The 23,445-nt window shown below is 48.8% G+C and overlaps 9 protein-coding genes across 9 annotated transcripts in view; all 9 read left to right on the top strand.

Annotated features, from left to right (window-relative positions):
* LOC121600611 (serine-enriched protein) overlaps nt 1-2,602 on the top strand; it is an 11,591-nt gene extending 8,989 nt beyond the window's left edge. The window contains exon 6 of the mRNA XM_041929349.1: nt 1-2,602. This exon is cut by the window's left edge and continues 2,911 nt beyond it. Coding sequence (XP_041785283.1) covers nt 1-17 — 17 coding nt within the window. The 3' untranslated portion in view covers nt 18-2,602.
* Nucleotides 2,603-3,709: 1,107 nt separating this feature from the next.
* LOC121600609 (putative polypeptide N-acetylgalactosaminyltransferase 9) lies at nt 3,710-5,947 on the top strand. Its single transcript, XM_041929343.1, has 2 exons — nt 3,710-4,850; nt 4,914-5,947. The coding sequence occupies exons 1-2, from the start codon at nt 4,154-4,156 to the stop codon at nt 5,945-5,947; spliced, it is 1,731 nt and encodes a 576-aa protein (XP_041785277.1). The 5' UTR covers nt 3,710-4,153.
* Nucleotides 5,948-6,398: 451 nt separating this feature from the next.
* On the top strand, nt 6,399-8,770 carry LOC121600608 (putative polypeptide N-acetylgalactosaminyltransferase 9). The gene is made up of 4 exons (XM_041929341.1): nt 6,399-6,494; nt 6,561-7,134; nt 7,199-7,773; nt 7,839-8,770. Exons 1-4 carry the CDS (start codon nt 6,486-6,488, stop codon nt 8,454-8,456), a joined length of 1,776 nt encoding a protein of 591 aa, XP_041785275.1. The 5' UTR covers nt 6,399-6,485; the 3' UTR covers nt 8,457-8,770.
* Nucleotides 8,771-9,059: 289 nt separating this feature from the next.
* LOC121600607 (putative polypeptide N-acetylgalactosaminyltransferase 9) lies at nt 9,060-11,990 on the top strand. The gene is made up of 3 exons (XM_041929340.1): nt 9,060-9,699; nt 9,767-9,931; nt 9,992-11,990. The coding sequence occupies exons 1-3, from the start codon at nt 9,090-9,092 to the stop codon at nt 11,017-11,019; spliced, it is 1,803 nt and encodes a 600-aa protein (XP_041785274.1). The 5' UTR covers nt 9,060-9,089; the 3' UTR covers nt 11,020-11,990.
* Nucleotides 11,991-12,143: 153 nt separating this feature from the next.
* Nucleotides 12,144-14,649, top strand: LOC121600606 (putative polypeptide N-acetylgalactosaminyltransferase 9). The gene is made up of 3 exons (XM_041929339.1): nt 12,144-13,050; nt 13,120-13,284; nt 13,356-14,649. The coding sequence occupies exons 1-3, from the start codon at nt 12,318-12,320 to the stop codon at nt 14,393-14,395; spliced, it is 1,938 nt and encodes a 645-aa protein (XP_041785273.1). The 5' UTR covers nt 12,144-12,317; the 3' UTR covers nt 14,396-14,649.
* Nucleotides 14,650-14,676: 27 nt separating this feature from the next.
* On the top strand, nt 14,677-16,602 carry LOC121600610 (putative polypeptide N-acetylgalactosaminyltransferase 9). Its single transcript, XM_041929344.1, has 3 exons — nt 14,677-15,191; nt 15,253-15,417; nt 15,476-16,602. The coding sequence occupies exons 1-3, from the start codon at nt 14,681-14,683 to the stop codon at nt 16,519-16,521; spliced, it is 1,722 nt and encodes a 573-aa protein (XP_041785278.1). The 5' UTR covers nt 14,677-14,680; the 3' UTR covers nt 16,522-16,602.
* A 58-nt stretch (nt 16,603-16,660) lies between these two features.
* On the top strand, nt 16,661-18,771 carry LOC121599932 (putative polypeptide N-acetylgalactosaminyltransferase 9). Its single transcript, XM_041928084.1, has 4 exons — nt 16,661-17,132; nt 17,192-17,356; nt 17,417-17,670; nt 17,888-18,771. The coding sequence occupies exons 1-4, from the start codon at nt 16,661-16,663 to the stop codon at nt 18,731-18,733; spliced, it is 1,737 nt and encodes a 578-aa protein (XP_041784018.1). The 3' UTR covers nt 18,734-18,771.
* A 459-nt stretch (nt 18,772-19,230) lies between these two features.
* On the top strand, nt 19,231-21,116 carry LOC121599931 (putative polypeptide N-acetylgalactosaminyltransferase 9). Its single transcript, XM_041928083.1, has 3 exons — nt 19,231-19,705; nt 19,784-19,948; nt 20,011-21,116. Exons 1-3 carry the CDS (start codon nt 19,231-19,233, stop codon nt 21,060-21,062), a joined length of 1,692 nt encoding a protein of 563 aa, XP_041784017.1. The 3' UTR covers nt 21,063-21,116.
* A 130-nt stretch (nt 21,117-21,246) lies between these two features.
* Nucleotides 21,247-22,913, top strand: LOC121600458 (alpha-amylase 4N-like). Its single transcript, XM_041929068.1, has one exon. It carries the CDS (start codon nt 21,271-21,273, stop codon nt 22,888-22,890), a length of 1,620 nt encoding a protein of 539 aa, XP_041785002.1. The 5' UTR covers nt 21,247-21,270; the 3' UTR covers nt 22,891-22,913.
* The last annotated feature ends 532 nt before the right edge of the window (nt 22,914-23,445 follow it).

Here is a 23,445-nt window from a genome sequence, read left to right as displayed (position 1 = left end):
TCGGCAAGAGCTTCTAAGAAGCAGAAGAAGAAGAAGAAGAAGAAGAAGAAGAAGAAGAAGAAGAAGACAGGAAACGCGCGCGCGCCGTCGAGATCACACAGAACCAAGCGGGTTGGATCTCGCCTCGCAACGAAGGAATTGGCGTTCTGGCGTTGAACGCTTCGTTTTGTTTGCATTTCGTTTGTGTTTATTGTTGTAGTACGAGCAAAACTGTATGAATCTCGAGTAGCTGGAACTGCTCGAATAGTTAAGCAGCACAAGTTTAAGTAGTTTAGTTCAACTCGTTTCAAAGCATTCAATCAGAGCGCGACATTGTTATGAGTTCTGCATTAACACAGGAGGTAAAGATTCAGTAAATCGGTAATAACTTCTCAAGAGTTTCTAAATTACCAGACAAACTAATGATTGGGGATGGCAAATGAAATTTTTGCAAACATTTAATAACACTCTAGCCGTCGTTTTTTGCATGTCTTGACAGTCAAACTCACTCATCATATCAATAATCGATCGTTTTTCCCCCGTTTGACTTAATATTTGACTAAGCGTATTTGAAATTCCAGAACACCGCAGCATATATGGGGCAAAGTGTGTGGTTCATTCACTAACCGTTCTGATCGTGGTTCAGATTAAGCATACTACAGGAACGTTTTTAAAACTAACTCTCCATCTTGCCGGTGCCGGTATCGACGTTTTTGTGGCGAAAGTATCATCTTCCCACAGCACATGCACTTCCTACAAACGAAACGTGTTCAACAAATAATATTAACAAAAGAAAAGTTTGAAACGAGTGGACGTAAGTGAAGTAAAAAAAAAAGCTATACCGTAACCGTTCCTCCTCAGGTGTACTTGATAATCGTTTAGAAAGGAAGGTAGAGTCATGCAGAGTTGTTGTAGTAACCCCTGTACTGTTTCACTCACTTTCCTTTCCACCTCCGATGGCACAAAATCGTGTTAAAGACCCTTTCTTACTTCTCCCTCCACAAGATACCCACCCACGTTTTCCAAAGTGCAAAACACCTCGAAAATCAAACGCTCGATCTCGCGCGTGCGAGCATCGTTAAAATTCAGATGTATATGAAAAGTAGTAGAAATGTTACATTTTTCACTCAAATTCGTAAAATTTATCAAATGTTACCCCGTGTTGCGTGAAGCAGAAGAAGGCTCGTTATTTAGTATCGATCTACACACCACTTTGATGGAAGATTGCAACACACGGTACACACGGTTCACACAGCCTGATGACTGATGATGGCACTCAAATTGCAGCACACATTTACTTTACATGCTCCTTGCAGTGAGAACCGTTACAGAAACTGAGCAGTCGCTCAGAAGACAGAAGCACAGTGCAGAGGCAGTGCAGGTATAGGGCCAGCAAGTACTGAAGGGTTTCGGTGGACAGACTGGTTGGTTCGGACGTTCGGTACAACTGGCAGACAGAATAGAGAAGAAAGAAGAACAACAAACACGCACACTTGTAAACTTTCCGGGATCAAATCGTCTTCTCTTAGGCACTCAAATCAAACTCACACTCACTCTTTCTCGGGCAAACGGACAAAGAGCACAAGAGCTGGTTTCGATGTAGCGTTTACAGATAGGGTAGAATATACTGGAGTATACTGGTAGTTCCGGCAACAACTACTACGGCAGCAACAACAGACAACTTGTGCCGGGCTATATGGGCTGACGCTGTCGATCAGCCATGTGACAACAAACTCACCAAACACAACAACAAACAAACATAAAAACAAACAAACAACAGAGACACTCTGGAGGGGTCCGTCTTAACTGTATACGCGAATGTGTTTCCCATTTGTGTTGGCGCGCTGTAACGCTTTCCCGCATCCTTTCGCAATCCCCCAGCTAGAATAGGTGTAACTCCCAGATGTGACAACATGGTGTGACGGGTTCGTACGGATCGAAAAAAAAAAAGATCATGCCGGCGACACTGAAACTGTTATACGTGTATTTTGTGTGAGTGTTTGTTCATGAATGTCGACTATCTATAATGTCTATGTTGTGAACCAGATGCGCATTCCAGCATGTCCCGCAATCTACTAGCACGATCACGATCCAGTGTGCCCCAGATGCATGTTACTGGATATTTCCAAAGGATCTCCACTCAATTCTACAACATTCTTTCCCTTCTTTCATTGTGTGCCAATAATACACTCACTCTTAGGACCCTTCATTCCTTAATGTCCTCAATCCCAAGGGCAGCAAGCCATTCTACAGTTCTATCGATAAGCCAAAAGATGACGCCAAGAGACGGGAATCCACATGGACTCTTATCACAACTGAAGCGTTCCAGCCACAGACACTACGGATGGCCAAGGCTCCACTTTTATGACACCCACAGACTCTACGGATGGCCAAGGTCCAGTTACTCATGAAAACTCATTCGCCCACTGGAATACATCAAACTTTAACACACACTCACACACCTTTTACCCACCCAATCGTATTTTGAGACAGTCAAAGTCAAGGAAATCCATTTGTCTACATCCATTTAATCGGTGTATGTTGATTGACAAAACCAAACAAAAAAAAACGCACACACACACACAACCAAGCAAAATATACATACATATATATTGATGATGAACATTCGGGCTAGTGTCTCTTGGTAAACTGAAAGAAATGGTAATGGGTCGTACGGTAAGTAAGGAGTAGTAACACAAAACATGAAAAAAGTCATTTGCAGTAGCACAGATAAATATTAAGGCATACTGGATTGGATCTAGTTATGAATCTAGTAATCTTATCGCTTAATTGTTTGTTTTGCTACCAGCTATTATGTACAATGGTTTTTAGCTAATGTGGAAGTCGTTGATAAGAGTAGACCATCGAATACTTATAGAGCGAAACAGTCAAGGTGCATTGCAATATGACACGATGTTTTGGCTTCTGTGGTTTGAGCTATCTGTGGCACTGTTTAATGTTTTAACTCAACTTGTAATTGTTACTCTATTTATCAGACGCATACGGCAAAGCTTCTGGACGTGATAACTTTTCATTTTCGTTTACGTTCTTACAAGCAGATGTAATGTGACGACGTAGCAAAGATAGTGATACTGATAGCACATCCGGGCTGCTTTCGGGTAGCGGAGTTCCCGCTAGCTAGATATCACCTCTACGACACTAATCGTACCGCAGGCCATTCAATAGACCTTTCCTAGTAATTGACGACTTTAACATGACAACTCAAACAAACGTTTCAGGTCTTACAGAAGTCTTCCATATAAACTATTGGTGCTTATTAGGACCATAAGCATTGGTTTGGGAGTATTTGAAGTCTCGTATTATCAACAACCTAAGACCTTGAGTGGATGGAACGAATGGTTTCTAACCATATGAAGATAAAGTCATACAAGAATTTGAATTGCATCTGTTCAATTTGTCATTAATATCCTTGCATTAGGCTTAAATTCTGATTATAAGCGGACGTTCGTGATAAGATTTGATTCACATCCGGCCTTGTACTAGACTACTATTCATTAATACACCTCAAGATACTCAAAGCACATTTTTACCCATTTTATCGCTGCTACGAAAAGATCGACCTCAAAACTGAAGCTACCCGATCAAAGTTACCAATGGCAACGCGCTAGTGTCGCTTTCGTCTAACGCGTTCTCGCCCGATAGATAACGCTTTTATCGAAAACATTCCCATTACCTCACGGACCGGAGCAGTGTGAGCGGGTGAGTCTTATCAGCTCGCGTCGAGTGGTAGAACTTCGCACGCAACTGCATTACCGCCGCAACCCGCGGCGACCGTATTAAGTCACCATCCTGTCCCGCGTCAGTCGCGACATGTCACCGACTAGGGGCGGGTGATGTCGTATGCGGATGTTAACCTCATGCTGTTTAAAGCTCGTTCATCATTCTCTAGCCGAGGTATAGAGCGCTGCGGTGGCGAATGAAACGTGCCCTTGTTCTGAAGCACCTTTTAAAAGTCTTTCAGCCGAGCCCCTGTTCGGTCGGGGTTTTTGTTACGTTCGTGGCACGTAGCAATACACGCTTATCACAGTGAACGGCACGTTAATCTGGTCTAGTGTCTAGTTTAGGCTAAGCCAGAGCACACCACCATTACAGTAGACCGTTTTGGGTCTAAAAGTTGCAATCCAAACCACATACCGCCCCAAAAAAGCACATAATGTTTCCGTTGCTTACAGCGAAACATTTGTTTTTTGTGCTCGTGTTCTCACTGATTGGCCTCACCTACTGGATAGTGACAGTGGAACGTGACCCGTCCAACGATACGGCAACGCTGGAAGAGGAGCTCCATCTCATACTGAACGCTGCCCGACTCGACGATGGTTCACCGGACCCGGATGGATCGCCCGGTGATATGGGACTGCCGGTGATACTACCGGATGTGTTACCGGCGAACGTTCGCGAGCTAGTGCGGAAAGGTTGGAACGAGCAGGGTCTCAATCAGTACGTGTCGGATCTGATCCCGCTGCACCGACGGCTTCCGGATGTGCGTGACGCGTGGTGCCGGGAACAGGAGCAGGAGCGACGGCGGCGTAATGTCGGTCCCGGGACATTGCCCCGCTCGGCCATAGTGATCGTGTTCTACAATGAGGCCTGGTCGGTGTTGCTGCGTACCGTACACTCCGTGCTGGATCGAACACCCACCGAGCTTATCGAGGAGATTGTACTCGTGGACGACTACTCGACAATGAGTCACCTGAAGGGACAGCTGGATGAGTACATTGCGCCGCTCGCGAAGGTACGATTGGTGCGTTCTTCAGAACGGTTGGGTTTGATCAAGGCACGGCTACTTGGAGCGAAATCAACCACAACCAATATCATCACTTTTCTCGATGCGCACTGTGAGGTCATTGAAGGTGAGTTTGGAATTCATTACAACGAAGCACTCAGTAATATGACGCTCTCTTCCCGTTTTGCAGGCTGGCTCGAGGCACTGATTGCCCACGTTGCGAACGATGAAACGATGATCGCCATACCGGCTATCGATTGGATCCACGAGGAAACGCTTGCGCTGAATGCACAGAACTCCGTCAAGTATTACGGGTCGTTCGATTGGGCGTTGAACTTCCAGTGGCGCAGTAGAGAGGAAAGAATAGCAAAGCACGCCCCGAACAGCACAGCTCCAGTGCATCCGGCAGCACCGTACGACACACCCATCATGGCCGGCGGACTGTTCACTATCCATCGCACCTTCTTTCAGCGGCTCGGCTGGTACGACGAGGAGATGAAGATATACGGCGGCGAAAACATGGAGCTCTCCTTCAAGGCGTGGATGTGTGGTGGAAAGATCCAGATAGTGGCATGCTCCCGGGTAGCACACATTCAGAAGCGCGGCCATCCCTATCTGCTCGAGATCCCCGGCAGCTTTGGCCTTATCAAGCGTAACTCGGTCCGGCTGGCGGAGGTCTGGATGGATGAGTACGCGGACTATTACTACGAAACGTTCGGAGGCCGTGAGAAGCGCGGTGACTTTGGAGATGTGACGGCTCGGAAAGAATTGCGCGAGCGACTTCAATGTCGACCGTTCCGGTGGTACCTTGAGCACGTCTTTCCGGAACAGTTCGATCCGAGCAAGGCTGTAGCACGGGGTGTGATACAGTTCGGAGGGGAGCTCCCGAACGGCTACCGGTTGTGTCTGGACTGGCCAATGAAGTTGACGCTTGTTGGCTGTCACGGTACCGGGGGGCATCAGCTCTGGTACCTCACCAAACAGGGTCAGGTAACGCGCGAAGATCACTGCCTGGATTATGACGGTAAGGAGCTGGCAATGTTCCGCTGCCACGGTTTGGGTGGCAATCAGCAGTGGAGTTGGGACCCGCAGACAAAGCTGCTGAAGAAACTCACCTATGACCGGTGCCTTCAGTGGGACCTCGAACTGTCGCTGGTGGTGTGTGATCCGAACCAGCCCAAGCAAAAGTGGTTGATGCAAAACTACAAGCCAAACAATCTGTGATGTGACGTCAATCGAGAAGTGCCCAAAAGAGATGCGTTTCGGGCGGGATTGCAACGTGTCTAGAAAAGGAACAGAACTACCACGCACCGAAAAAACAAAACAAACACACAAAAAATACCACAAACACTTGCTCTATACCGACTTTGATTGTCAACTTCCATGCAGGGAAACAGTTGCCGCACTGTGCTCGTATCAGCACAGCCCTGCCGAACGCAATCGCCCTGCAACGCAACCCTGCCGGGCACGTACGCTCGCATGCTCGGAACAATCTCTCCCGGTGTGCTTATCGAAACAGTGGGTGTTGTTGTGTCTTTTATACCATTATACCGCATCAGATACGCTGGAACCGCTCAGAACCGTGACAATATACACTTGTACACACTGATAAATTGAACTGATTGATAACGACGTTAGGCACTTCGGGCGTCGTGCGCACGAGCTGCCGCAGTGCCCGAACGGGCATACTTGGGTGCCTAGTTTTGGAGCGTAACAGCCCCAGTACGGTCCGTGGAGTCCCCCGGGGACCGACTGCAACACCATGTACGGAGTAAGTCTTTGCTGAAGAGAATTTTGCAGAATATGTTAAACTCATTACGGTTACTGTTACTTTTAGAAATACTTCTCCACCAAGCGCGATATCTTCTGGGCAGTGGTTGTGTTTTGCTGCATTCTAGCGCTTTATCTCTATCACAATCAGCTGTCGGATCGGCTGGAAACGCTGGAAGAGTTTAGGCGAGTACATCAGGCGGAGCAGCGGCGCACTGTGCAGCGTGACGTCGGTTTTGTCGTGCCAGAGTATCAAGTGGTCCAGTACGATGCACACTACCCGCCGATACCGGACGATGGGTGGATCGAGACACTGCCCGGTGATATGGGCAAGCCGGTGACGCTACCCGAAAACATTACCGAGGAGGTGCATCAGCTGGTGAGGCAAGGGTACGACCAGCAGGGACTGAACCAGTACGTTAGTGATCTGATACCGGTGAGGCGCCGATTGCCCGATCTGCGTGATCCCTGGTGTACGGCGGAGCCACGGCTACTTCCCGAACTACCGCAAGCGTCTATAGTGATCGTGTTCTTCAACGAAGCTTGGTCGGTGCTGGTACGAACCGTTCATTCCATCCTCGACCGGACGCCGCACGCGCTCATCCGTGAGATCATTCTGGTGGATGATTTTTCCAACCTTGGTAAGAAGCATACTGCGACGTCTCTTTTCCCATTCCCACTGATGAAAACGTCTTCCTAGTGCAGCTCATCTACGTACTCAGCTGGACGAGTATTTTAGCAGCTATCCGCTGGTACGCATCCTGCGAGTGCCTAAACGCCTCGGCTTGATTCGAGCCCGGCTGCACGGTGCCCGGAACGCGTCGTCCGACTTTCTCACCTTCCTCGATGCGCACTGCGAGTGTATGAACGGGTGGCTCGAGGGGCAGCTGGACCCGGTCGTTCGCGATCCGCACACCATCGCACTGCCAACGATCGACTGGATCGATGAGAACAACCTGAAGCTGGTCAGTGACAAGGCGCCCGTGTTTTACGGTGCGATGGGCTGGGGACTGGACTTTGAGTGGCGCGGTCGCTGGGATCGCGTGCACAAGCCGGACAACAAGATGGAACCGTTCAGTACGCCGGTGATGGCCGGTGGACTGTTCACGATCCATCGGAAGTTTTTCGAGTGGCTCGGCTGGTACGACGAGGGCATGGATGTGTACGGGGGCGAGAACATTGAGCTGTCGCTGAAGGCTTGGATGTGTGGTGGCAGGTTGCTGACGGTACCGTGCGCTAGAGTAGCTCACATTCAGAAGACGGGACATCCGTATCTTAAGGTTGGTACATTCGGGCAGCTCCAAAGCACTGTATTATTGTAAATTTTCCTTTTATTGCTTTTTAGAATGTAAAAACCGACGTCGTGCGCATCAACTCGGTTCGCGTAGCGGAGGTGTGGATGGATGAATACGCCGACGTCCTGTACGGGATGTTCGGAGGACCAGAGTTCCGCGGGAACTTCGGGGACCTTTCCGAGCGCAAACAACTGCGTAAGGATCTACACTGCAAAGACTTCCACTGGTACTTACAGAACGTATTTCCGGAGATAATGGAAGATCTCGCCAAACGTCCCGGACGGGGGAATTTCCAAAACGACGCTTTGATAGGCTCGGATCCCGCCCACTGTCTCACGTACGCCGAGCCCAACAATGTCGTCAGTATGACGCCGTGCGCGCAGGGTAATACAGCGCAGCAGTGGATATTCAGCTTGTACGGAGAAATCGGCACCCACAATCACTGTCTAGATTACGACGGGAACATGCTGCTGGTGTACGGTTGCCACAAAGCGCACGGCAATCAGGAGTGGACGTACAATGCTACCACGCTTCAGTTCGAACACAAGAAGTACAAGGGCAAGTGTCTGGGAGTGGACACGGCGTCGAAAAAGGTTCGCATCGATGGGTGCAGCTTGTCGGAACAATCTCAACGGTGGCACTATCCTGCCATAGAACATAAGGTGTAGGGGAGTAGTGAGGTTAGTTGAGAAGTTTTTGGGTCATTTGTTGATCTCTATTCGGTTGAAGAGTAATTGACATTAGCTTTACTATTTCTTCGTTTGATGAAGATGTCACTGAAACCATCTGTTCATACGGATGAAGGGATCTACCACACATTACGATCATCTCATCAAGTCACGATAACTACGTTACTCAGTATTCAACTGTACTAATATGCACCGACAAGTACCGAGGCGTCTCTAGCCAGAACAACAGCTGGGTAAACAATTGTGCAACCACTCAATAAAGCAATTGACGTACAAGCAGCTGGTGCAGCGTTTGTCTGCGGAAAGAAAACAACATCGTTACCCTTTTGCATATGCAAGGCAGCATTTTTAAACATCGCAAAACCCCACACCATATTGCATAAGCTCATAGGTAGCATCTCTACCGAACCTCACACAACGATACGTACAGGTGCAGGTTCCCTTCCAAGCTTTCCGTAGCGCGTCTTATCACCAGCGCTCGGTTATCGGTGTCGCTTCGTTTGTAGTTCGTTCCGCGTCTAATACGCGCACAAAGTACACACTTATCACAACGATTCATTCAACCTGTGCCGCCAAAGAGCGATCGCTCAGTTCACATTCGGCACCGACAGCATGCGGAATGCCGTACCGTTTGGACGTGTGCGTATCGCTGCCGGTTACGGTGGCCAGCGGTGTTGCAGTGTCGTCGCACTGGTGACCGCGACAGTGACGCTGGCACTTACCGTGCTTTACTTTGTGTATGATGTTAACCTTTCGCTTACACCCAGGAGAAACTGGCTGGAACGGGAGCAGTATCACACTAGAGAAGAATCGACCTCACAAAGCAAATCGGTGGACGCTAATCATGGGTTCGAGTTTGTATACACGACGATCGGACTCGATCCCAGGCTGGCCACTCCACTCGGCGATATGGGTCGCCCAGTTACGGTGAACCTTACCAGTGAAGAGGTTGCTGCCCTTACACAGCAAGGCATCCAAACGCAAGGCTTCAATCAATACTTTTCCGACCTGATGTCCGTTCGACGTAGGTTGCCCGAGATTCGTGATCCCTGGTGTGCCAAACCGGGACGCTTTTTAGCGGATCTGCCCGCAACGTCCATTGTGATTGTGTTCTTCAACGAAGCGTGGTCGGTTGTGCTCCGGACGGTACATTCGGTGCTGGATCGATCTCCAGCACATCTAGTCAAAGAGATCGTACTGGTTGACGACTGTTCTACCTTAGGTGAGGACGGATTAAATATCTTCATGCTTTATAAAGTTAAATCTAAATCTTCTCTTATAATCGCCAGCAAGTCTCAAAACCCAACTGGGCGAATATTTCCGACCATATCCAAAGGTGCGCATCCTTCGAGCCCCGGAACGGTTGGGATTAATACGGGCAAGGATGTTCGGTGCCAAAAACACGACTGCCGATGTTATCACCTTTCTGGATGCACACGTCGAGTGTACGCAAGGTAAGTCTTGTTTGAGTGACCTAAATGAGTGACCTAAACTCACCCGATACTATCCACCAGGATGGCTGGAGGCACTGCTAGATGTTGTGGCGCGTAACTCTACCACGATCGCGATCCCATCGATCGATTGGATCGATGAGAAAAGTATGGCGCTTATAGCGAACAAGTCCCTCTCCTACATCGGTGCGTACGATTGGGATCTCAACTTTGGCTGGTGGTACCGCTCGTCTATGAAAAAGAAGTACGCAAACCTTCTCGAACCGTTTGATACACCTGCCATGGCTGGAGGATTGTTCGCGATCAATAGGACGTTCTTCGAGCGACTGGGGTGGTACGACGATGGGTTCAACATCTATGGTATCGAGAACATTGAGCTGTCGATGAAGAGTTGGATGTGTGGAGGGAAGATGGTGACGGTTCCCTGCTCGCGGGTAGGCCACATCCAGAAGGTTGGACATCCGTATCTTCACAACGAAAAGAGGGACGTTGTGCGTGCGAACTCGATCCGACTGGCCGAGGTGTGGATGGATGAGTATAAGGCAGTCATCTTCGATATCTACGGCATTCCTCATTATCTGGAGGAGGAGTTCGGCTCAGTGGCATCACGCAAAGCCATCCGGGAGAGTGCAAACTGTAAGCCATTCCGCTACTACCTGGAGAATGCATTCCCCGAGATGCACAATCCGCTCGTATCGGGAGCTTTCCGTGGGGAAGTAAAGAGCGTCCTGCTCGGCAACGACACCTGCCTCGAATATAGTTCCGAGTTTCTCGGCATGGCACGGTGTGACGGTGAGCAGACAACACAGTACTGGGCCCACAATTACTACCAGGAGATCAACAGCTACAAGCACTGTTTGGACTACACCGGCGCCAGTCTCGGAGTGTTTGGCTGTCATCGCTCACGTGGCAACCAGGCGTGGCGTGTACTGACCAACACGGGACAACTCCAAAGCATCAAGCACGATCAATGTCTCGCGGTAAATACGTCTACAAACGTTACGCTTACGATGCAACAGTGTGATCCAACAAGTGTCGCTCAAAAGTGGTCCGTAACGTTCTTCGAGTTGGATGTATCGCCGTTTGCTTGAGCTGTGACCTGCAGCAGTTAATCTCAGTACTCGTTGTTCGCTGGTGCTACCTCCGCAATCTACCCCAAATACGGCTAATCAATAGCAGCCCCCTTATCACAACGGGCTGATAATATATCTGTACCCTGGCCGTGTATACTTAGCACGTAGATTAGTCAAGGTAAATCCCGAATGCCTAGCCACCTTTGTGTTATCTAGTCCGCATACTTCACCGTCAACTATAATTGCCTCGAACAATCAATTCAGACGGTTGTTTCAGTGTGTTTGGTATGTGTGGCTGTGTGTCTCCCGGTCGCTGTTGAATGGTGCTATTGATGAGGCAATGCTTCGACGAACGGGCATGACTCGTGGCTGGAGCTTATGACAATTATTCGTTTAAGAATAGGGCATTGTGTTGTGTCGTGTTTGGTTCTACTTGCAAAAAACTACAATAAACGAAAAAAAAAAATGGAACGAAACTTTCACATCGCTATCGGTGAAGGACCTGTGTTTGCTTTTAACAACAATAACGTGTTTAAAACTGAAACAAATGACGCACGCTAAACAATTAAACGACATTTCCTTTCACAAGATAAGGATGCGTTTTTGCAAACGTGTCCTACCTTTCCAATGCATTTGCAACACCTTACTATCACGCAGCGCAAACCCGCACATTGAAGCAATTCGGTAGCGTACGATCAATTATCTCACCACATAGGATCGTTATCAACGCACGACTGTGATTGCAGCTAAAGTGCCCAGCAAATAGCGCAGGCAATTTATCAGTGCAAAAAAAAGGGAAGTAAAACATCATCCTGACAGCTGTCGTGCGATGTGCGATACACGGGCTTGATAAGCGTGTCAACGTTGACATCATCGCTCAGCTGGAGGAGTGTCCTGGCGTCATCAAACTGGCGCTAAGAAGGCAATTAATTAATTACTTCGTCCAACGTTTGAGTTACCTTTGTGAGAGTGAAAAGGAAATACAGCATCACCAACTATCTTATGAGAGATAAGCGTTAAATGAAAAAGGGGTGTTTTAAATTATGTTCAATTAATAGTACTAATAATAGTAAATAGTGGGGTTTCCTGTCGTCAAAACAAAACTTCCGTAGTTGGACACCTCTTCAAAGAAGCTCTTTTAAATGGGAAACCAAATCTTGTTGAAACTAGTTTCATTGCCCCACTTCTTGGAAACTATGAGAATGAATGATACCCTTGTTTTACGTGCCCATCGACGGTTGTTTGGAAGTCACTGTACTGGTACAATCGGACTGCTTCGCTGTGCGACCCCGTGTGTCTGAGTGGCTGTGTGTGATATGAGTGATATCGCAAACAGTATGTTGCCACTTAAGAAACGCTTTGATATTCTCGCACATTTCAGTGCACAACCTATCGCGGCGCTGAACACCGCGTCGTCGTCCTCTGTCGTTTGTAGCTGTTGCCAGCTGTTCACCATGCGCGGCAACGTGAAGAAAAACTTTGTGATGGTAGTGAGCATTGCCGTACTGCTGGTGTATCTATTTCTGACCCTGTTCTACAACGGAGGACGCGGACGGTACGACAACGTGTTGAAGCGGCTAGCACTGCGGGAAAGGAGCAACGTCAGTGAAGGTTTACTACCTGTGGAAGAAATCAATACGACAACTATTGCAGCCACTTCAGATGGTACAACGGTGTTTAAGTACGTCTACACAACGCTGGGATTAGATCCACGCTTTCCGGTGCCACCGGGTGATATGGGAGTTTCGGTGGAGATCGACACCAACGACACCGACGTGACAGATCTGGTGAATCAAGGAATGATACATCAAGGGCTGAACCAGTTCTCTTCCGATCTGATGTCCGTACGGAGACGACTGCCGGAAATTCGAGACCCCTGGTGCCGCGAACCGGGTCGCTATCGGGCCGATCTACCCCCAACCTCGATTGTGATCGTGTTCTACAATGAAGCGTGGTCAGTGTTGGTACGCACGGTGCACTCCATTCTCGACCGATCGCCTCCGAATCTAGTGAGCGAAATTGTGCTCGTGGATGATTTCAGCTTTATGCGTACGTATAACATGCACTTCAAGTGTGTTTGGTGATCTTTCTAAAGCATACTTTCGTTTCTGTTCATAGCTCATTTGAAAGCCCAACTAGAGGAATACTTTGCCACCTACCCGAAAGTCCGAATCGTACGTGCTCCAAAGCGACTTGGATTAATCAGAGCCCGCATGCTTGGCGGAAAGAGTACAAAGACCGATTTGATTACGTTCCTTGACGCGCACGTTGAAGTGACTGTGGGTAAGTGTATGATTATTATGCCACCATACTACTTGAATCATGAGCTTCATAATGCTTCTCAATCAACTCAGGATGGCTGGAGGCACTGATACAGCCCGTTGTAGAGAGCTGGACCACGATTGCGATCCCAACGATCGATTGGATCGACGAGAACAACATGAAGTATCGCGATGACAAGGCTCCCACCTTTGTCGGTGCATACGATTGGGATCTCAACTTTGGCTGGTGGGGTCGATGGTCACAAAAAAAGCAGAACGAGAACAAGATGGAACCGTTCGATACGCCTGCCATGGCTGGAGGATTGTTCGCGATCAATAGGACGTTCTTCGAGCGCATTGGATGGTACGACGATGGGTTCGACATCTATGGTATCGAGAACATTGAACTTTCCGTTAAGAGTTGGATGTGTGGAGGGAAGATGGTCACAGTTCCTTGTTCTCGAGTAGGACACATCCAGAAGACGGGCCACCCATATCTTTACAAACAGCCGAAAGACGTTGTGCGTGCGAACTCGATCCGGCTGGCCGAGGTGTGGATGGACGAGTACAAAAGGATCATTTTCGACATCTACGGCATACCGCATTACTTGGAGGAGGAGTTCGGCTCAGTGGCCACACGCAAAGCCATCCGAGAGAGTGCCAAATGTAAGCCGTTCAGCTACTACCTCGAGAACGCATTCCCCGAGATGCACAACCCGCTGGTGCCTGGTGCTTTCCGCGGAGAAGTTCACAATATGGCTCTGGGCAATGGTAGCTGTTTGACTTACCGTGCCCATGACCGCTTCCTCGGTATGGCACCGTGCGATCATCTGGAGAAGGATCAGTATTGGACCCACAACTACTACCAGGAGCTGAATAGCTACCGGAACTGTATCGATGCCGTCGGAACGGTCGTGGAGGTGTACCAGTGCCATCGAAGCCGTGGCAACCAGGCCTGGAAGGTGTTGGTGGAAAGTCAACAGATTCTGAGCGTTGCGCGGAACCTCTGTTTAGCTTTGAATCTGCAAACAAAAACGACCCTTCTGTTGGAGAAATGTGACGCCACGAAACCGAGTCAACAGTGGAACGTTTCATACATCGAGCTGGATGTTTCAATGCTTAGGGAACATTAACCGAGAAAACTCGATTTGATTGTTGTTTAGTTTCTAACTCTCCTCTGCGGCTCCGTTCCGTGGAAACAGTGTCATATTGTATCGATTCAGATTGTATTGGTGATTCAAAGGAACTCTCTCTCTCTCTCCTTCCTGGAACCAGACGCAAATCGTTCTGCTGAACTGCACAAAGCTGCTATTATACTCGAAATACATCTGGTCTCACTAAAAAACTCCTTTTGCGTGGTACGCAGATCGTCAAATTTACTTCTCCGGGAACCGGGTTTCTATACTTCATCTGCGGCAATGAGCTTGCCATCGACCGCCTGGAGGCGGTTTGCAGCTGTGATCGTTTTAGTGTTGATGTTGAGTGTGAATGTACTATTTTTCCAATACAATGATGAGGTAAAAAAGCACATCAACGTGTGGAATTTGAAATTAGCTGGTAGTGTTAAGAGTATCACCATTAGAACGCACATTACACCACAACATCTACCGGGACATTTGGGTGAATCGGTAAAATGGGACCAATCTGATCGAGAGATCACCGGATTTGTGGAAACAAGTATCAAACAATACGGTTTCAATGAGTATGCATCGTCACTTATACCAACGAAACGGGTCTTACCTGACCTGCGACTTCCGGAATGTGTTACTAATACGCGAAGCAATCGCATCCTGCCAAAGACATCCATCGTGATCGTGTTCTACAATGAACCTTGGTCTGTTCTGCTACGAACCGTTCACTCTGTCCTGGACAACTCACCTTCGGATCTTGTCGAGGAAGTGTTACTCGTTGACGACTGTTCTTATCTACGTAAGTTGAATGTAACGCATGACATTTTATGTATAATAATGCGTTTTTCGTCTTTCTAAAGCTTTCCTGAAAACTGCACTAGATGAGTACTTCAAAACGTATAACAACGTTCGCATTATACGTGCTCCCGAGCGGCTGGGATTGATCAACGCAAGAATATTCGGTTGCAAACGCAGTACATCACCAGTTGTAACATTTTTAGATGCACATGTTGAGTGTACGAAGGGTAAGAACACTCAATTGTCATCGTAAAACATTTCAAAAAATATTCCTCTTCTTCGCAGGATGGTTGGAACCTTTGTTGGAGCAGATCGCGGAGAATGAGCAGACAATCTCCGTTCCACTGATCGATCGTATCGATCATCTCGATATGCATCTTATCACAAATGTTTCTTCCGATCTGTTTGGAGCTTTTGAGTGGGATCTCAACTTCGGCTGGTGGCATCGTTCCACCTTTCCGCGTCGGCAAAGTCAGCGGGCTAGCGAACCGTTCGAAGTGCCAGCAATGGCTGGAGGGATATTTTCGATTGCCAGACGTTTCTTTCAACGGCTCGGATGGTACGACGACCAGTTCCGGGTGTATGGAATGGAAAATGCGGAGCTGTCAATCAAGTGCTGGTTGTGTGGGGGAAGGATACTGACGGTGCCCTGCTCTCATGTGGCACACATCCGCAAAAGCGCCCATCCGTTCATTGACAACGGGCATCAGAATGTGACGTTCGTGAACTCGATTCGTGCGGCGGAGGTTTGGATGGACGAGTACAAGCAGATTGTGTTTGATGTCAACGGCATACCGGGCTTTTCGGAGGATTTGTTTGGATCCGTGTCGGATCGTAATGCATTGCGAGCAAGTGCTGGTTGTAAATCGTTTAAGTACTACTTGGAGCGAGTCTACCCAGAAATGCCCTATCCAATTGTACCGGGACAGTTTCGTGGTGAGATTCACAATGCTGCACTGGGAAATGAAACGTGCCTAACGGTGCGAACATCAGCAACTTCAACGATCGGTATGATGCCGTGTGATAAGCGTAACCAAACACAGTACTGGGCGCACAACTTTTACCAAGAGCTCAACAGCTACAAGCGTTGTATCGATGCTGGATCTTCAGGAACGGACGTTACCATAGCTGCCTGCCATCGGATGCGTGGTGCTCAATCGTGGAGCTACGACACAGAGCGGTTGCAAATAAAAAGCCTCTCCCGGGAGCTATGTCTTGCGGTTGATCTTGCATCTAACGATGGTTTAGTGAAACTAGAACCATGCGACGAGCGTAAACTCGCACAACAGTGGTATGTTACCTTGACAGAGTACCCGTTTTGGCAGCCATAAACCGGATACAATCAGAATAAAGAGATGTTTCACAAGAGTTCAATACAAAGAGATCTTGTTGTATTCACTACATCTGTGAGTTGCAGTTTTCTTAACAGTATTGAGATGACTTCCGTGTAAGCTAGGCTACCATTACAGTATGTGCTACCGTTTGTTCGTATCACATCGTGCTCTTTTCGTGATCTTCATCACTCTTATACTGGTGTTAAATGTCACCTTTTATTTGTACTATAATGAGACATCATACGCTACAACCTCCGGACCCGTTCGAAAACTAACTCCCCCGGGTGATATGGGAGTTTTGGTACGGTACGACGCATCCAATCCTGTAATCACAGCTGAGGTTAAACGAACCATAGTCGCGCAAGGTCTGAACGAGTACGCTTCGGAACTCGTGTCAGTGCGACGGCGATTGCCTGATCTACGAAGTTGGTGCTGCCCGAAAGCTTACGGCCATCTGTTTTCCGCTAGCCTTCCCGCCACATCCATCGTGATCGTGTTCTACAATGAAGCGTGGTCAGTATTATTACGCACCGTGCACTCGGTTCTAGATCGTTCACCATCGCACCTGGTTAAGGAAATCCTTTTGGTAGACGATTATTCAAACTATCGTAAGTAACCAACGTGCACTAAGGTGTTGTTCCGTGTCCACTGAAACGAATAATTACAGCATATCTCAAGACTCAGCTCGAAGAATACTTTGAACCGTTCCCGGTGGTAAAAATCATTCGTGCAAAAGAACGTCTCGGATTAATCCGCGCTCGTTTGATGGGCGCCAAGGAAGCTTCCGCAGATATTGTGACCTTCCTGGATGCCCATGTAGAGTGTACAGAAGGTTCGTAAACATCGTATAACTCTTTTTCACCCTCATTCAATCTTATCTGACATCTTTCAGGCTGGCTTGAGCCACTGCTCGACGTTGTTGCTCGCGATCCTACCAACGTAGCCATTCCCACGATCGATCGCATCAACGAGTGGAATATGAGTCTTCAGACCAATATCTCGCTCTTGCTGGCAGGAGCGTTCGAGTGGGATCTTAACTTTGGATGGTGCGAGAGAAAACACCTGCGTAGTGTTGTGGATAGACGTGCCGAGCCCTGGATTCGCCGTAGCAGTTGCGCTGCTGCTGGTCGACATCCAGGAATCGACACTGCGCTCACGCACACTAATACGCCGCACTTAGCGATGCGCGCTAAGTGTGTGCAGAGCGCACCTAACGCAGGAGTGTGTAACAGGCTACCGGTCGAGCAGGGCTCCCGGTAGGGCTCACGGTGCGGCTTGTGCGCGCGGCCCCATACATCATTGTATTGTGTTTTGTATCATTTAATTCGGTTAATAAATGTGTAAAAGTTCAAACATAAAACGTAGGAAATACACTGACCCGTGTGAGCCCTTCGAAACACCAGCAATGGCGGGTGGTTTGTTCACCATCCATAAGACGTTCTTCGAGCGGATTGGCTGGTACGATGAGGGATTCATCATATACGGCATGGAGAACATTGAACTGTCCATCAAGAGCTGGATGTGCGGAGGGATGATGCTTACCGTGCCGTGTTCTAGGGTGGGTCACGTAGAGAAACACTCCCATCCGTATCTGTTTGATGTGGCGATGGATCTGACGATGCACAATTCAGCCCGTTTGGCCGAGGTGTGGATGGATGAGTACAAGCAGGTCGTGTTTGATGTGAATGGGTTGCCCCGATACTTGGAGGAACGCTTCGGTTCGGTTGAGGAGCGAAAACAAGTACGAGAGCGAGCCAACTGTAAGCCCTTTCGGTATTATCTGCAGCGTGCATTCCCGGAGCTGCGTAGTCCAGCGATAGATGGACAGTTTAGGGGTGAAGTACGAAATGTAGCGCTAGAAAGAACCTACTGCCTGACGGTGGAGAAAGCGGGAACACGTCCGTATATGTCGCTCTGCGATGGGCTGGAGAAGACTCAGTATTGGAGCCATAGCTACTATCAGGATATTAGCTCCTACAAGGTATGTTTGGATTTCAACGGATCACTTCTTACCACTGCCATTTGTCATCGGCAGCGTGGCAATCAAGGTTGGATGTATGTGAAGGAAACGGGACAAATTTGGAGCATGGCTCACACACAATGTCTGGCAGTAGGGTCCAGGGCGAACTCCACATTGGTATTGAAACGCTGTAACGCTTCCGATCAGTATCAGCAGTGGATGGTTAACCTTGTAGCGTATGATTTTTAGTGAAACGAAATGAAACATAACCATTATTGCAATTAGAAGTAGGCAGTTATTTTGTACGTGATGTGTAAAATAAAAAGCGGTCCGATATTCCTCTTGTACACCTGCTTGTTATCGTTCACGATTTTTGGTATATATCTTACCGACGTGCTGTTCTAGTGATCATGTTTGCGGTTTTCGTGAGTAAGCGTAAGTGAGCAGTGTGATAAAGCTTCAACGACACTACCGACGGCACGTACGGAGAGAGCGACTGTATAAACAAAAATCTCAAGGTAAAGACATGTGAGAGATCTCTCACCATTCTCAACTGTGCGAACAGTGAATGAAACCAGTTGTTTGCGTTCTATGCGTTCGGTGTTGTGTTTGCCAAATAAACAAACCATCAACGAACAATGCACCCTCTATTTATCAGACGACATGATGTTTCTTATAATACACTCAAACGAGATCGCAGATGGGCAGTTTGCAAAAAAACAGTGAAACGATTCCACCATCGTCAGATGGTCCACAGACGAAACATTCGCCGTCTGTTTACGGCCTGTCTGTATCTGACGGTGTTCAGCACATCTTGCCTGTTTTACAGGATCTTCCTGATGAACGAATCGTTGGAGCAGGAAGTAACACACAACATACGATCACGATCGGTTGTTCCTCCCGGAGATTTGGGTACTCCGGTTCAGATCGATCTGAAAGACAATGCTACCATCGCGATGGTACAGCAAGGTTTGAAAACTTTCGGATACAACGCGTACGCTTCAGATCTGATGTCGCTCCGGAGGCGCTTGCCAGATGTACGAGCAGCCTGGTGTCGGGAACAGGATCTCGCCAGCTCACGCCTACCACCGACATCGATCGTAATTGTGTTCTACAATGAGGCATGGTCTGTGCTGCTTCGAACGGTTCACTCCATCCTGGATCGTACACCGGATCATTTAATTCACGAATTAATACTGGTGGACGATTACTCCACTGCAGGTGAGCGCAGTCTTGCATTCAACTATGAGTTGCTGGTGCAATTTTTTTACACCTTGATGTCTTGGTGTTTTGCTTCAGCTTATTTGAAAACACGTTTAGATGATTATGTAGAACGCTTTCCGAAGGTACGTATAGTGCGAGCGCCCAAAAGACTAGGACTAATTGGAGCGAAGGTGCTTGGTGCTAAGACGACGACCGCCAGTGTGATCACCTTCCTGGATGCGCACGTTGAGTGTACTGAGGGTAAGAAGGTTGTAGAATGAGCAGATCTCTCTATCAAACAGCTTGTTCTTTCCCATTGACAGGCTGGCTTGAGCCGCTTCTTGAAGTGATTGCGAGAAATGCCACCACTATCGCCATGCCAACGATAGATCAGATCGACGGATTCACCATGCAGTTGAAGACGGATTTCGCCCCACAGCTTGTCGGTGCCTACCGGTGGGATCTTAACTTCGGTTGGTGGGGTAGAGCGGCAATGAAGAAGCGCTATCCCAACCCGTACGTGCCGTTCGACACACCCGCCATGGCCGGGGGACTGTTTGCGATCGATCGGGCGTTCTTCGAGCGGCTCGGCTGGTATGACGATGGGTTCGAGATGTACGGGATCGAGAACATCGAGCTGTCGATGAAGAGCTGGATGTGTGGTGGCCGCATGGTGATTGTGCCTTGCTCGCGTGTTGCACACATACGCAAGCAAAGCCATCCGTACCTGGACAGCGCTGGAAAGGATGTGATCATGAAGAACTCGTTGCGGCTCGCTGAGGTGTGGATGGACGAGTACAAGCAGGTATTGTACGATGTGTACGGCATTCCTCGCTACTTCCCGCTCTACTTTGGATCCGTCGATGGACGAAAAGCCGTACGTGCTGGTGCCGGTTGTGGAAGCTTTCGCGATTACGTGCGCAATGCTTTCCCGGAAATGATGAACCCACTCGTACCGGGTGCGTTCCGGGGCGAGGTACACAATGCTGCACTTTCAAGGCGATATTGTCTGACGCACCATTGGAGCAATCATTCACTATCGATGTCAGTGTGTGATAACCGGGAGAAACAACAGTACTGGACACACAACTTCTACCACGAGCTCAACAACTACTCGCGATGTATCGAAATAATCGCTTCGAAAGGATATCGGTTCGTGGTGAGAAGATGCCATCGCGACGAGAAGACACGCACCCAACGGTGGCAGTATATGGTGGAGAGTGGTCAAATTAAAAGTGAAATTGTTAACCAGTGTCTTGCGGTAAGGGAGGGAGAGAGCGAGATAACATTAGAACGCTGCAATTCATCTGAACTCCGTCAGAAATGGTTGGTGAAGTTTGTAGAGCTAGATGTTTCTATCTTTCGGTATTATTAGCACTCAAAAACAAACATGCATTTTGCATCATAATGCAGGGGTTTCGTGTTAATGGGTAATAGAAAAATATCAACTTACCGTTCTTAAATGAGTCATTTCTCTCCGACCTTGTAAATCCCCCGTTCTCTATAATTACTCGATTCAAAGCGGCACCGATGATATGCCGCACAATATCGCGCTCGTTAATCGCCACTGACTGACGCTTCCGATGACATGCACACTTTGCAGAGCCTACTACAATCGCGACCTGTTTTACTGTCAACTCATTTACGGTCAATTGGTCAGCGAACTAGACGGCATGTTGGGAGGTTTGTGCCTTCTGCTTTGCTGTTCGCTCGCGTCTGCTCAGTTCAATCCACACTTTCTGCCGGGACGACACGCGATAGTGCAGCTGTTCGAGTGGCGCTACGAAGACATCGAGCGGGAGTGTCAAGCGTACCTCGGTCCGCACGGGTTCGGTGCGGTTCAGCTGTCGCCGGTGAATGAAGTTCGCGATGGCACGAGCTGGGCCGACCGGTACGAACCGGTTTCGTTTAAACTGACCAGTCGCTCGGGAAACGAATCGTCGCTGCGGTCGGCTATCGATGCCTGCAATAAGGCCGGTGTGCGTGTAATCGTGGAGGTAGTGCTGAACCATATGGCTCGTGCTGATGCCGGCTCCTCCACGACAACGCGTGGCACAGCTGGCTCGACCGTAAACCCTGCCACCCGTGACTATCCCGATGCACCGTTCAGTGCGGCAGACTTTAACGACCAGTGCCGCATCGTCAACCCGGAAGATCCGCACGAGCTGCGCAACTGTTGGAAGGAAGATCGACCCGATCTCAATCTCAGCCTGCTGCGCGTCCGGGAGCGTATTCTGAGCTTCCTCAACCGACTGCTGACGTTCGGAGTGGCCGGCTTCTTTGTAGATTCTGCGCTGTACATGTGGCCGCACGATTTGCGGGCAGTTTTCGATAAGGTGCAGAATCTTACCACGGTCGGAAATGTCTTCCCACCGGGTAGTCGTCCGTTCGTCTGTCTGGATCTCTCGTACCACGGACTTAGCGGGTCGGAGCTGGCACTGCGTGCAAGATGGAGTGACTACAGTGACCTTGGAATGATTGCACAGGATCGCTTTGCGTACGACATCGGTGATGTTCTGCTGAAGAGGAAGCCTTTCCACTACTTCGTTCACCTCGGCACCCGGCTCGGGTATGTACCGCGCGAGAAGGCCCTGATCTACGTCAACAATCCACAGCTCCAACGACTTCCCGATGCGGACGGTGATCTGTGGGTCGTTTCGGCACGCAACCGACGCGCGTATCAGATCGGTCTTGGGTTCATGCTAGCGCATCGCTACGGCACGCCGCGCATTACTAGCTCGTACGAGTTTGCAAACGCTTCCCAAGGTCCTCCCAGTGACGCTCAGGGCAAGATAGCACCCGTTCTTTTCGATAACTCAGGCCACTGCCGACTGCCGTGGATCTGCGAGCATCGATGGCCGGTGGTGAGGAAAATGGTTCACTTCCGCAACATCACCAACGGCACCGCAGTAAGGGCGTGGGTTGACAATGGCCAGAATCAGATCGGCTTCTGCCGTGATCGCGTTGGGTTTGTGGCCTTCAATGCGGAAATTTCGCTCTCGCTCAAAGCGAACTTGTACACGTGCATGATGCCCGGGGTGCACTGCGATCTGATCAGCGCAACGGACGATGGGCTCGCTGCGGATGGTGACTGCCCGGGTGCAACGGTGACGGTGGCCACCGATGGGTGGGCAGAGATTTTCATACACAGTCAGCTGGAGGAACCATTCATAGCGCTGTTGAACACTTTCAAACCAAAATAAACGTGTGTGAGTGTGAAGAGAATTAAAAAGGAATCATACAAACACGGCGCCTAAAGCTATGCAATGTGCATTACAATTTTAGCCTTTCAGCCTGTCATCACGCTGTTTTATAAAACCGATCGCAAACGCGCACCGCACACGATCTATTTTGATGATGATTTTTCATTCGTTTTCTTTGTTTTTTACTCTCTTTATATCCTTATACAGCTTGATGTAGCACTCTATATTAGCTTCAAAATCGAATCACAACAATGAGAAGTGTTTTGAATTGTATGGAAACAGAAACACTGAAAGGTTCGTAATAATATGCGTTTCGCCTCTGACTGTGTATCTGTGTGTGTGTGTAAGTGTTTGTTTGTGTGTACTATTTTTTCAACCACTCCTACACTCACCCCTCCACACACACCCCCCCAGTTCGCTTCCACAACCTTTTCGCTGCCCCAAGTGCTCCTTCTCTCGCCTTCTGTCCAAACTTTTCAGCCCATCAGCTAACGTGCGTACGTTCGTCGCTTGCCCCCAAACCGACCGCGTATTTCTATGCGTGTATTTCTATGT

This window comes from Anopheles merus, chromosome 3L (genome assembly GCF_017562075.2).
Source record: "Anopheles merus strain MAF chromosome 3L, AmerM5.1, whole genome shotgun sequence".
Taxonomy (NCBI): Eukaryota; Metazoa; Arthropoda; class Insecta; order Diptera; family Culicidae; genus Anopheles; species Anopheles merus.
The sequence above is the reverse complement of the archived record's forward strand: the minus strand, read 5'-3'. Positions and strand labels throughout refer to the sequence as shown.

Coding starts and splice junctions, on each gene's coding strand:
- LOC121599932 (XM_041928084.1), top strand. CDS start 16,661: ATGTGCTACCGTTTGTTCGTATCACATCGTGCTCTTTTCGTGATCTTC. Junction 17,133..17,191: donor AGACGATTATTCAAACTATC/GTAAGTAACCAA, acceptor GAATAATTACAG/CATATCTCAAGACTCAGCTC. Junction 17,671..17,887: donor GTCGACATCCAGGAATCGAC/ACTGCGCTCACG, acceptor AACATAAAACGT/AGGAAATACACTGACCCGTG.
- LOC121600458 (XM_041929068.1), top strand. CDS start 21,271: ATGACATGCACACTTTGCAGAGCCTACTACAATCGCGACCTGTTTTAC.
- LOC121600607 (XM_041929340.1), top strand. CDS start 9,090: ATGCGGAATGCCGTACCGTTTGGACGTGTGCGTATCGCTGCCGGTTAC. Junction 9,700..9,766: donor TGACGACTGTTCTACCTTAG/GTGAGGACGGAT, acceptor TATAATCGCCAG/CAAGTCTCAAAACCCAACTG. Junction 9,932..9,991: donor ACACGTCGAGTGTACGCAAG/GTAAGTCTTGTT, acceptor ACTATCCACCAG/GATGGCTGGAGGCACTGCTA.
- LOC121599931 (XM_041928083.1), top strand. CDS start 19,231: ATGGTCCACAGACGAAACATTCGCCGTCTGTTTACGGCCTGTCTGTAT. Junction 19,706..19,783: donor GGACGATTACTCCACTGCAG/GTGAGCGCAGTC, acceptor GTTTTGCTTCAG/CTTATTTGAAAACACGTTTA. Junction 19,949..20,010: donor GCACGTTGAGTGTACTGAGG/GTAAGAAGGTTG, acceptor TCCCATTGACAG/GCTGGCTTGAGCCGCTTCTT.
- LOC121600608 (XM_041929341.1), top strand. Junction 7,135..7,198: donor GGATGATTTTTCCAACCTTG/GTAAGAAGCATA, acceptor TTCCTAGTGCAG/CTCATCTACGTACTCAGCTG. Junction 7,774..7,838: donor CGGGACATCCGTATCTTAAG/GTTGGTACATTC, acceptor ATTGCTTTTTAG/AATGTAAAAACCGACGTCGT.
- LOC121600606 (XM_041929339.1), top strand. CDS start 12,318: ATGAGTGATATCGCAAACAGTATGTTGCCACTTAAGAAACGCTTTGAT. Junction 13,051..13,119: donor GGATGATTTCAGCTTTATGC/GTACGTATAACA, acceptor TTCTGTTCATAG/CTCATTTGAAAGCCCAACTA. Junction 13,285..13,355: donor GCACGTTGAAGTGACTGTGG/GTAAGTGTATGA, acceptor CAATCAACTCAG/GATGGCTGGAGGCACTGATA.
- LOC121600609 (XM_041929343.1), top strand. CDS start 4,154: ATGTTTCCGTTGCTTACAGCGAAACATTTGTTTTTTGTGCTCGTGTTC. Junction 4,851..4,913: donor GCACTGTGAGGTCATTGAAG/GTGAGTTTGGAA, acceptor CCCGTTTTGCAG/GCTGGCTCGAGGCACTGATT.
- LOC121600610 (XM_041929344.1), top strand. CDS start 14,681: ATGAGCTTGCCATCGACCGCCTGGAGGCGGTTTGCAGCTGTGATCGTT. Junction 15,192..15,252: donor TGACGACTGTTCTTATCTAC/GTAAGTTGAATG, acceptor GTCTTTCTAAAG/CTTTCCTGAAAACTGCACTA. Junction 15,418..15,475: donor ACATGTTGAGTGTACGAAGG/GTAAGAACACTC, acceptor TCTTCTTCGCAG/GATGGTTGGAACCTTTGTTG.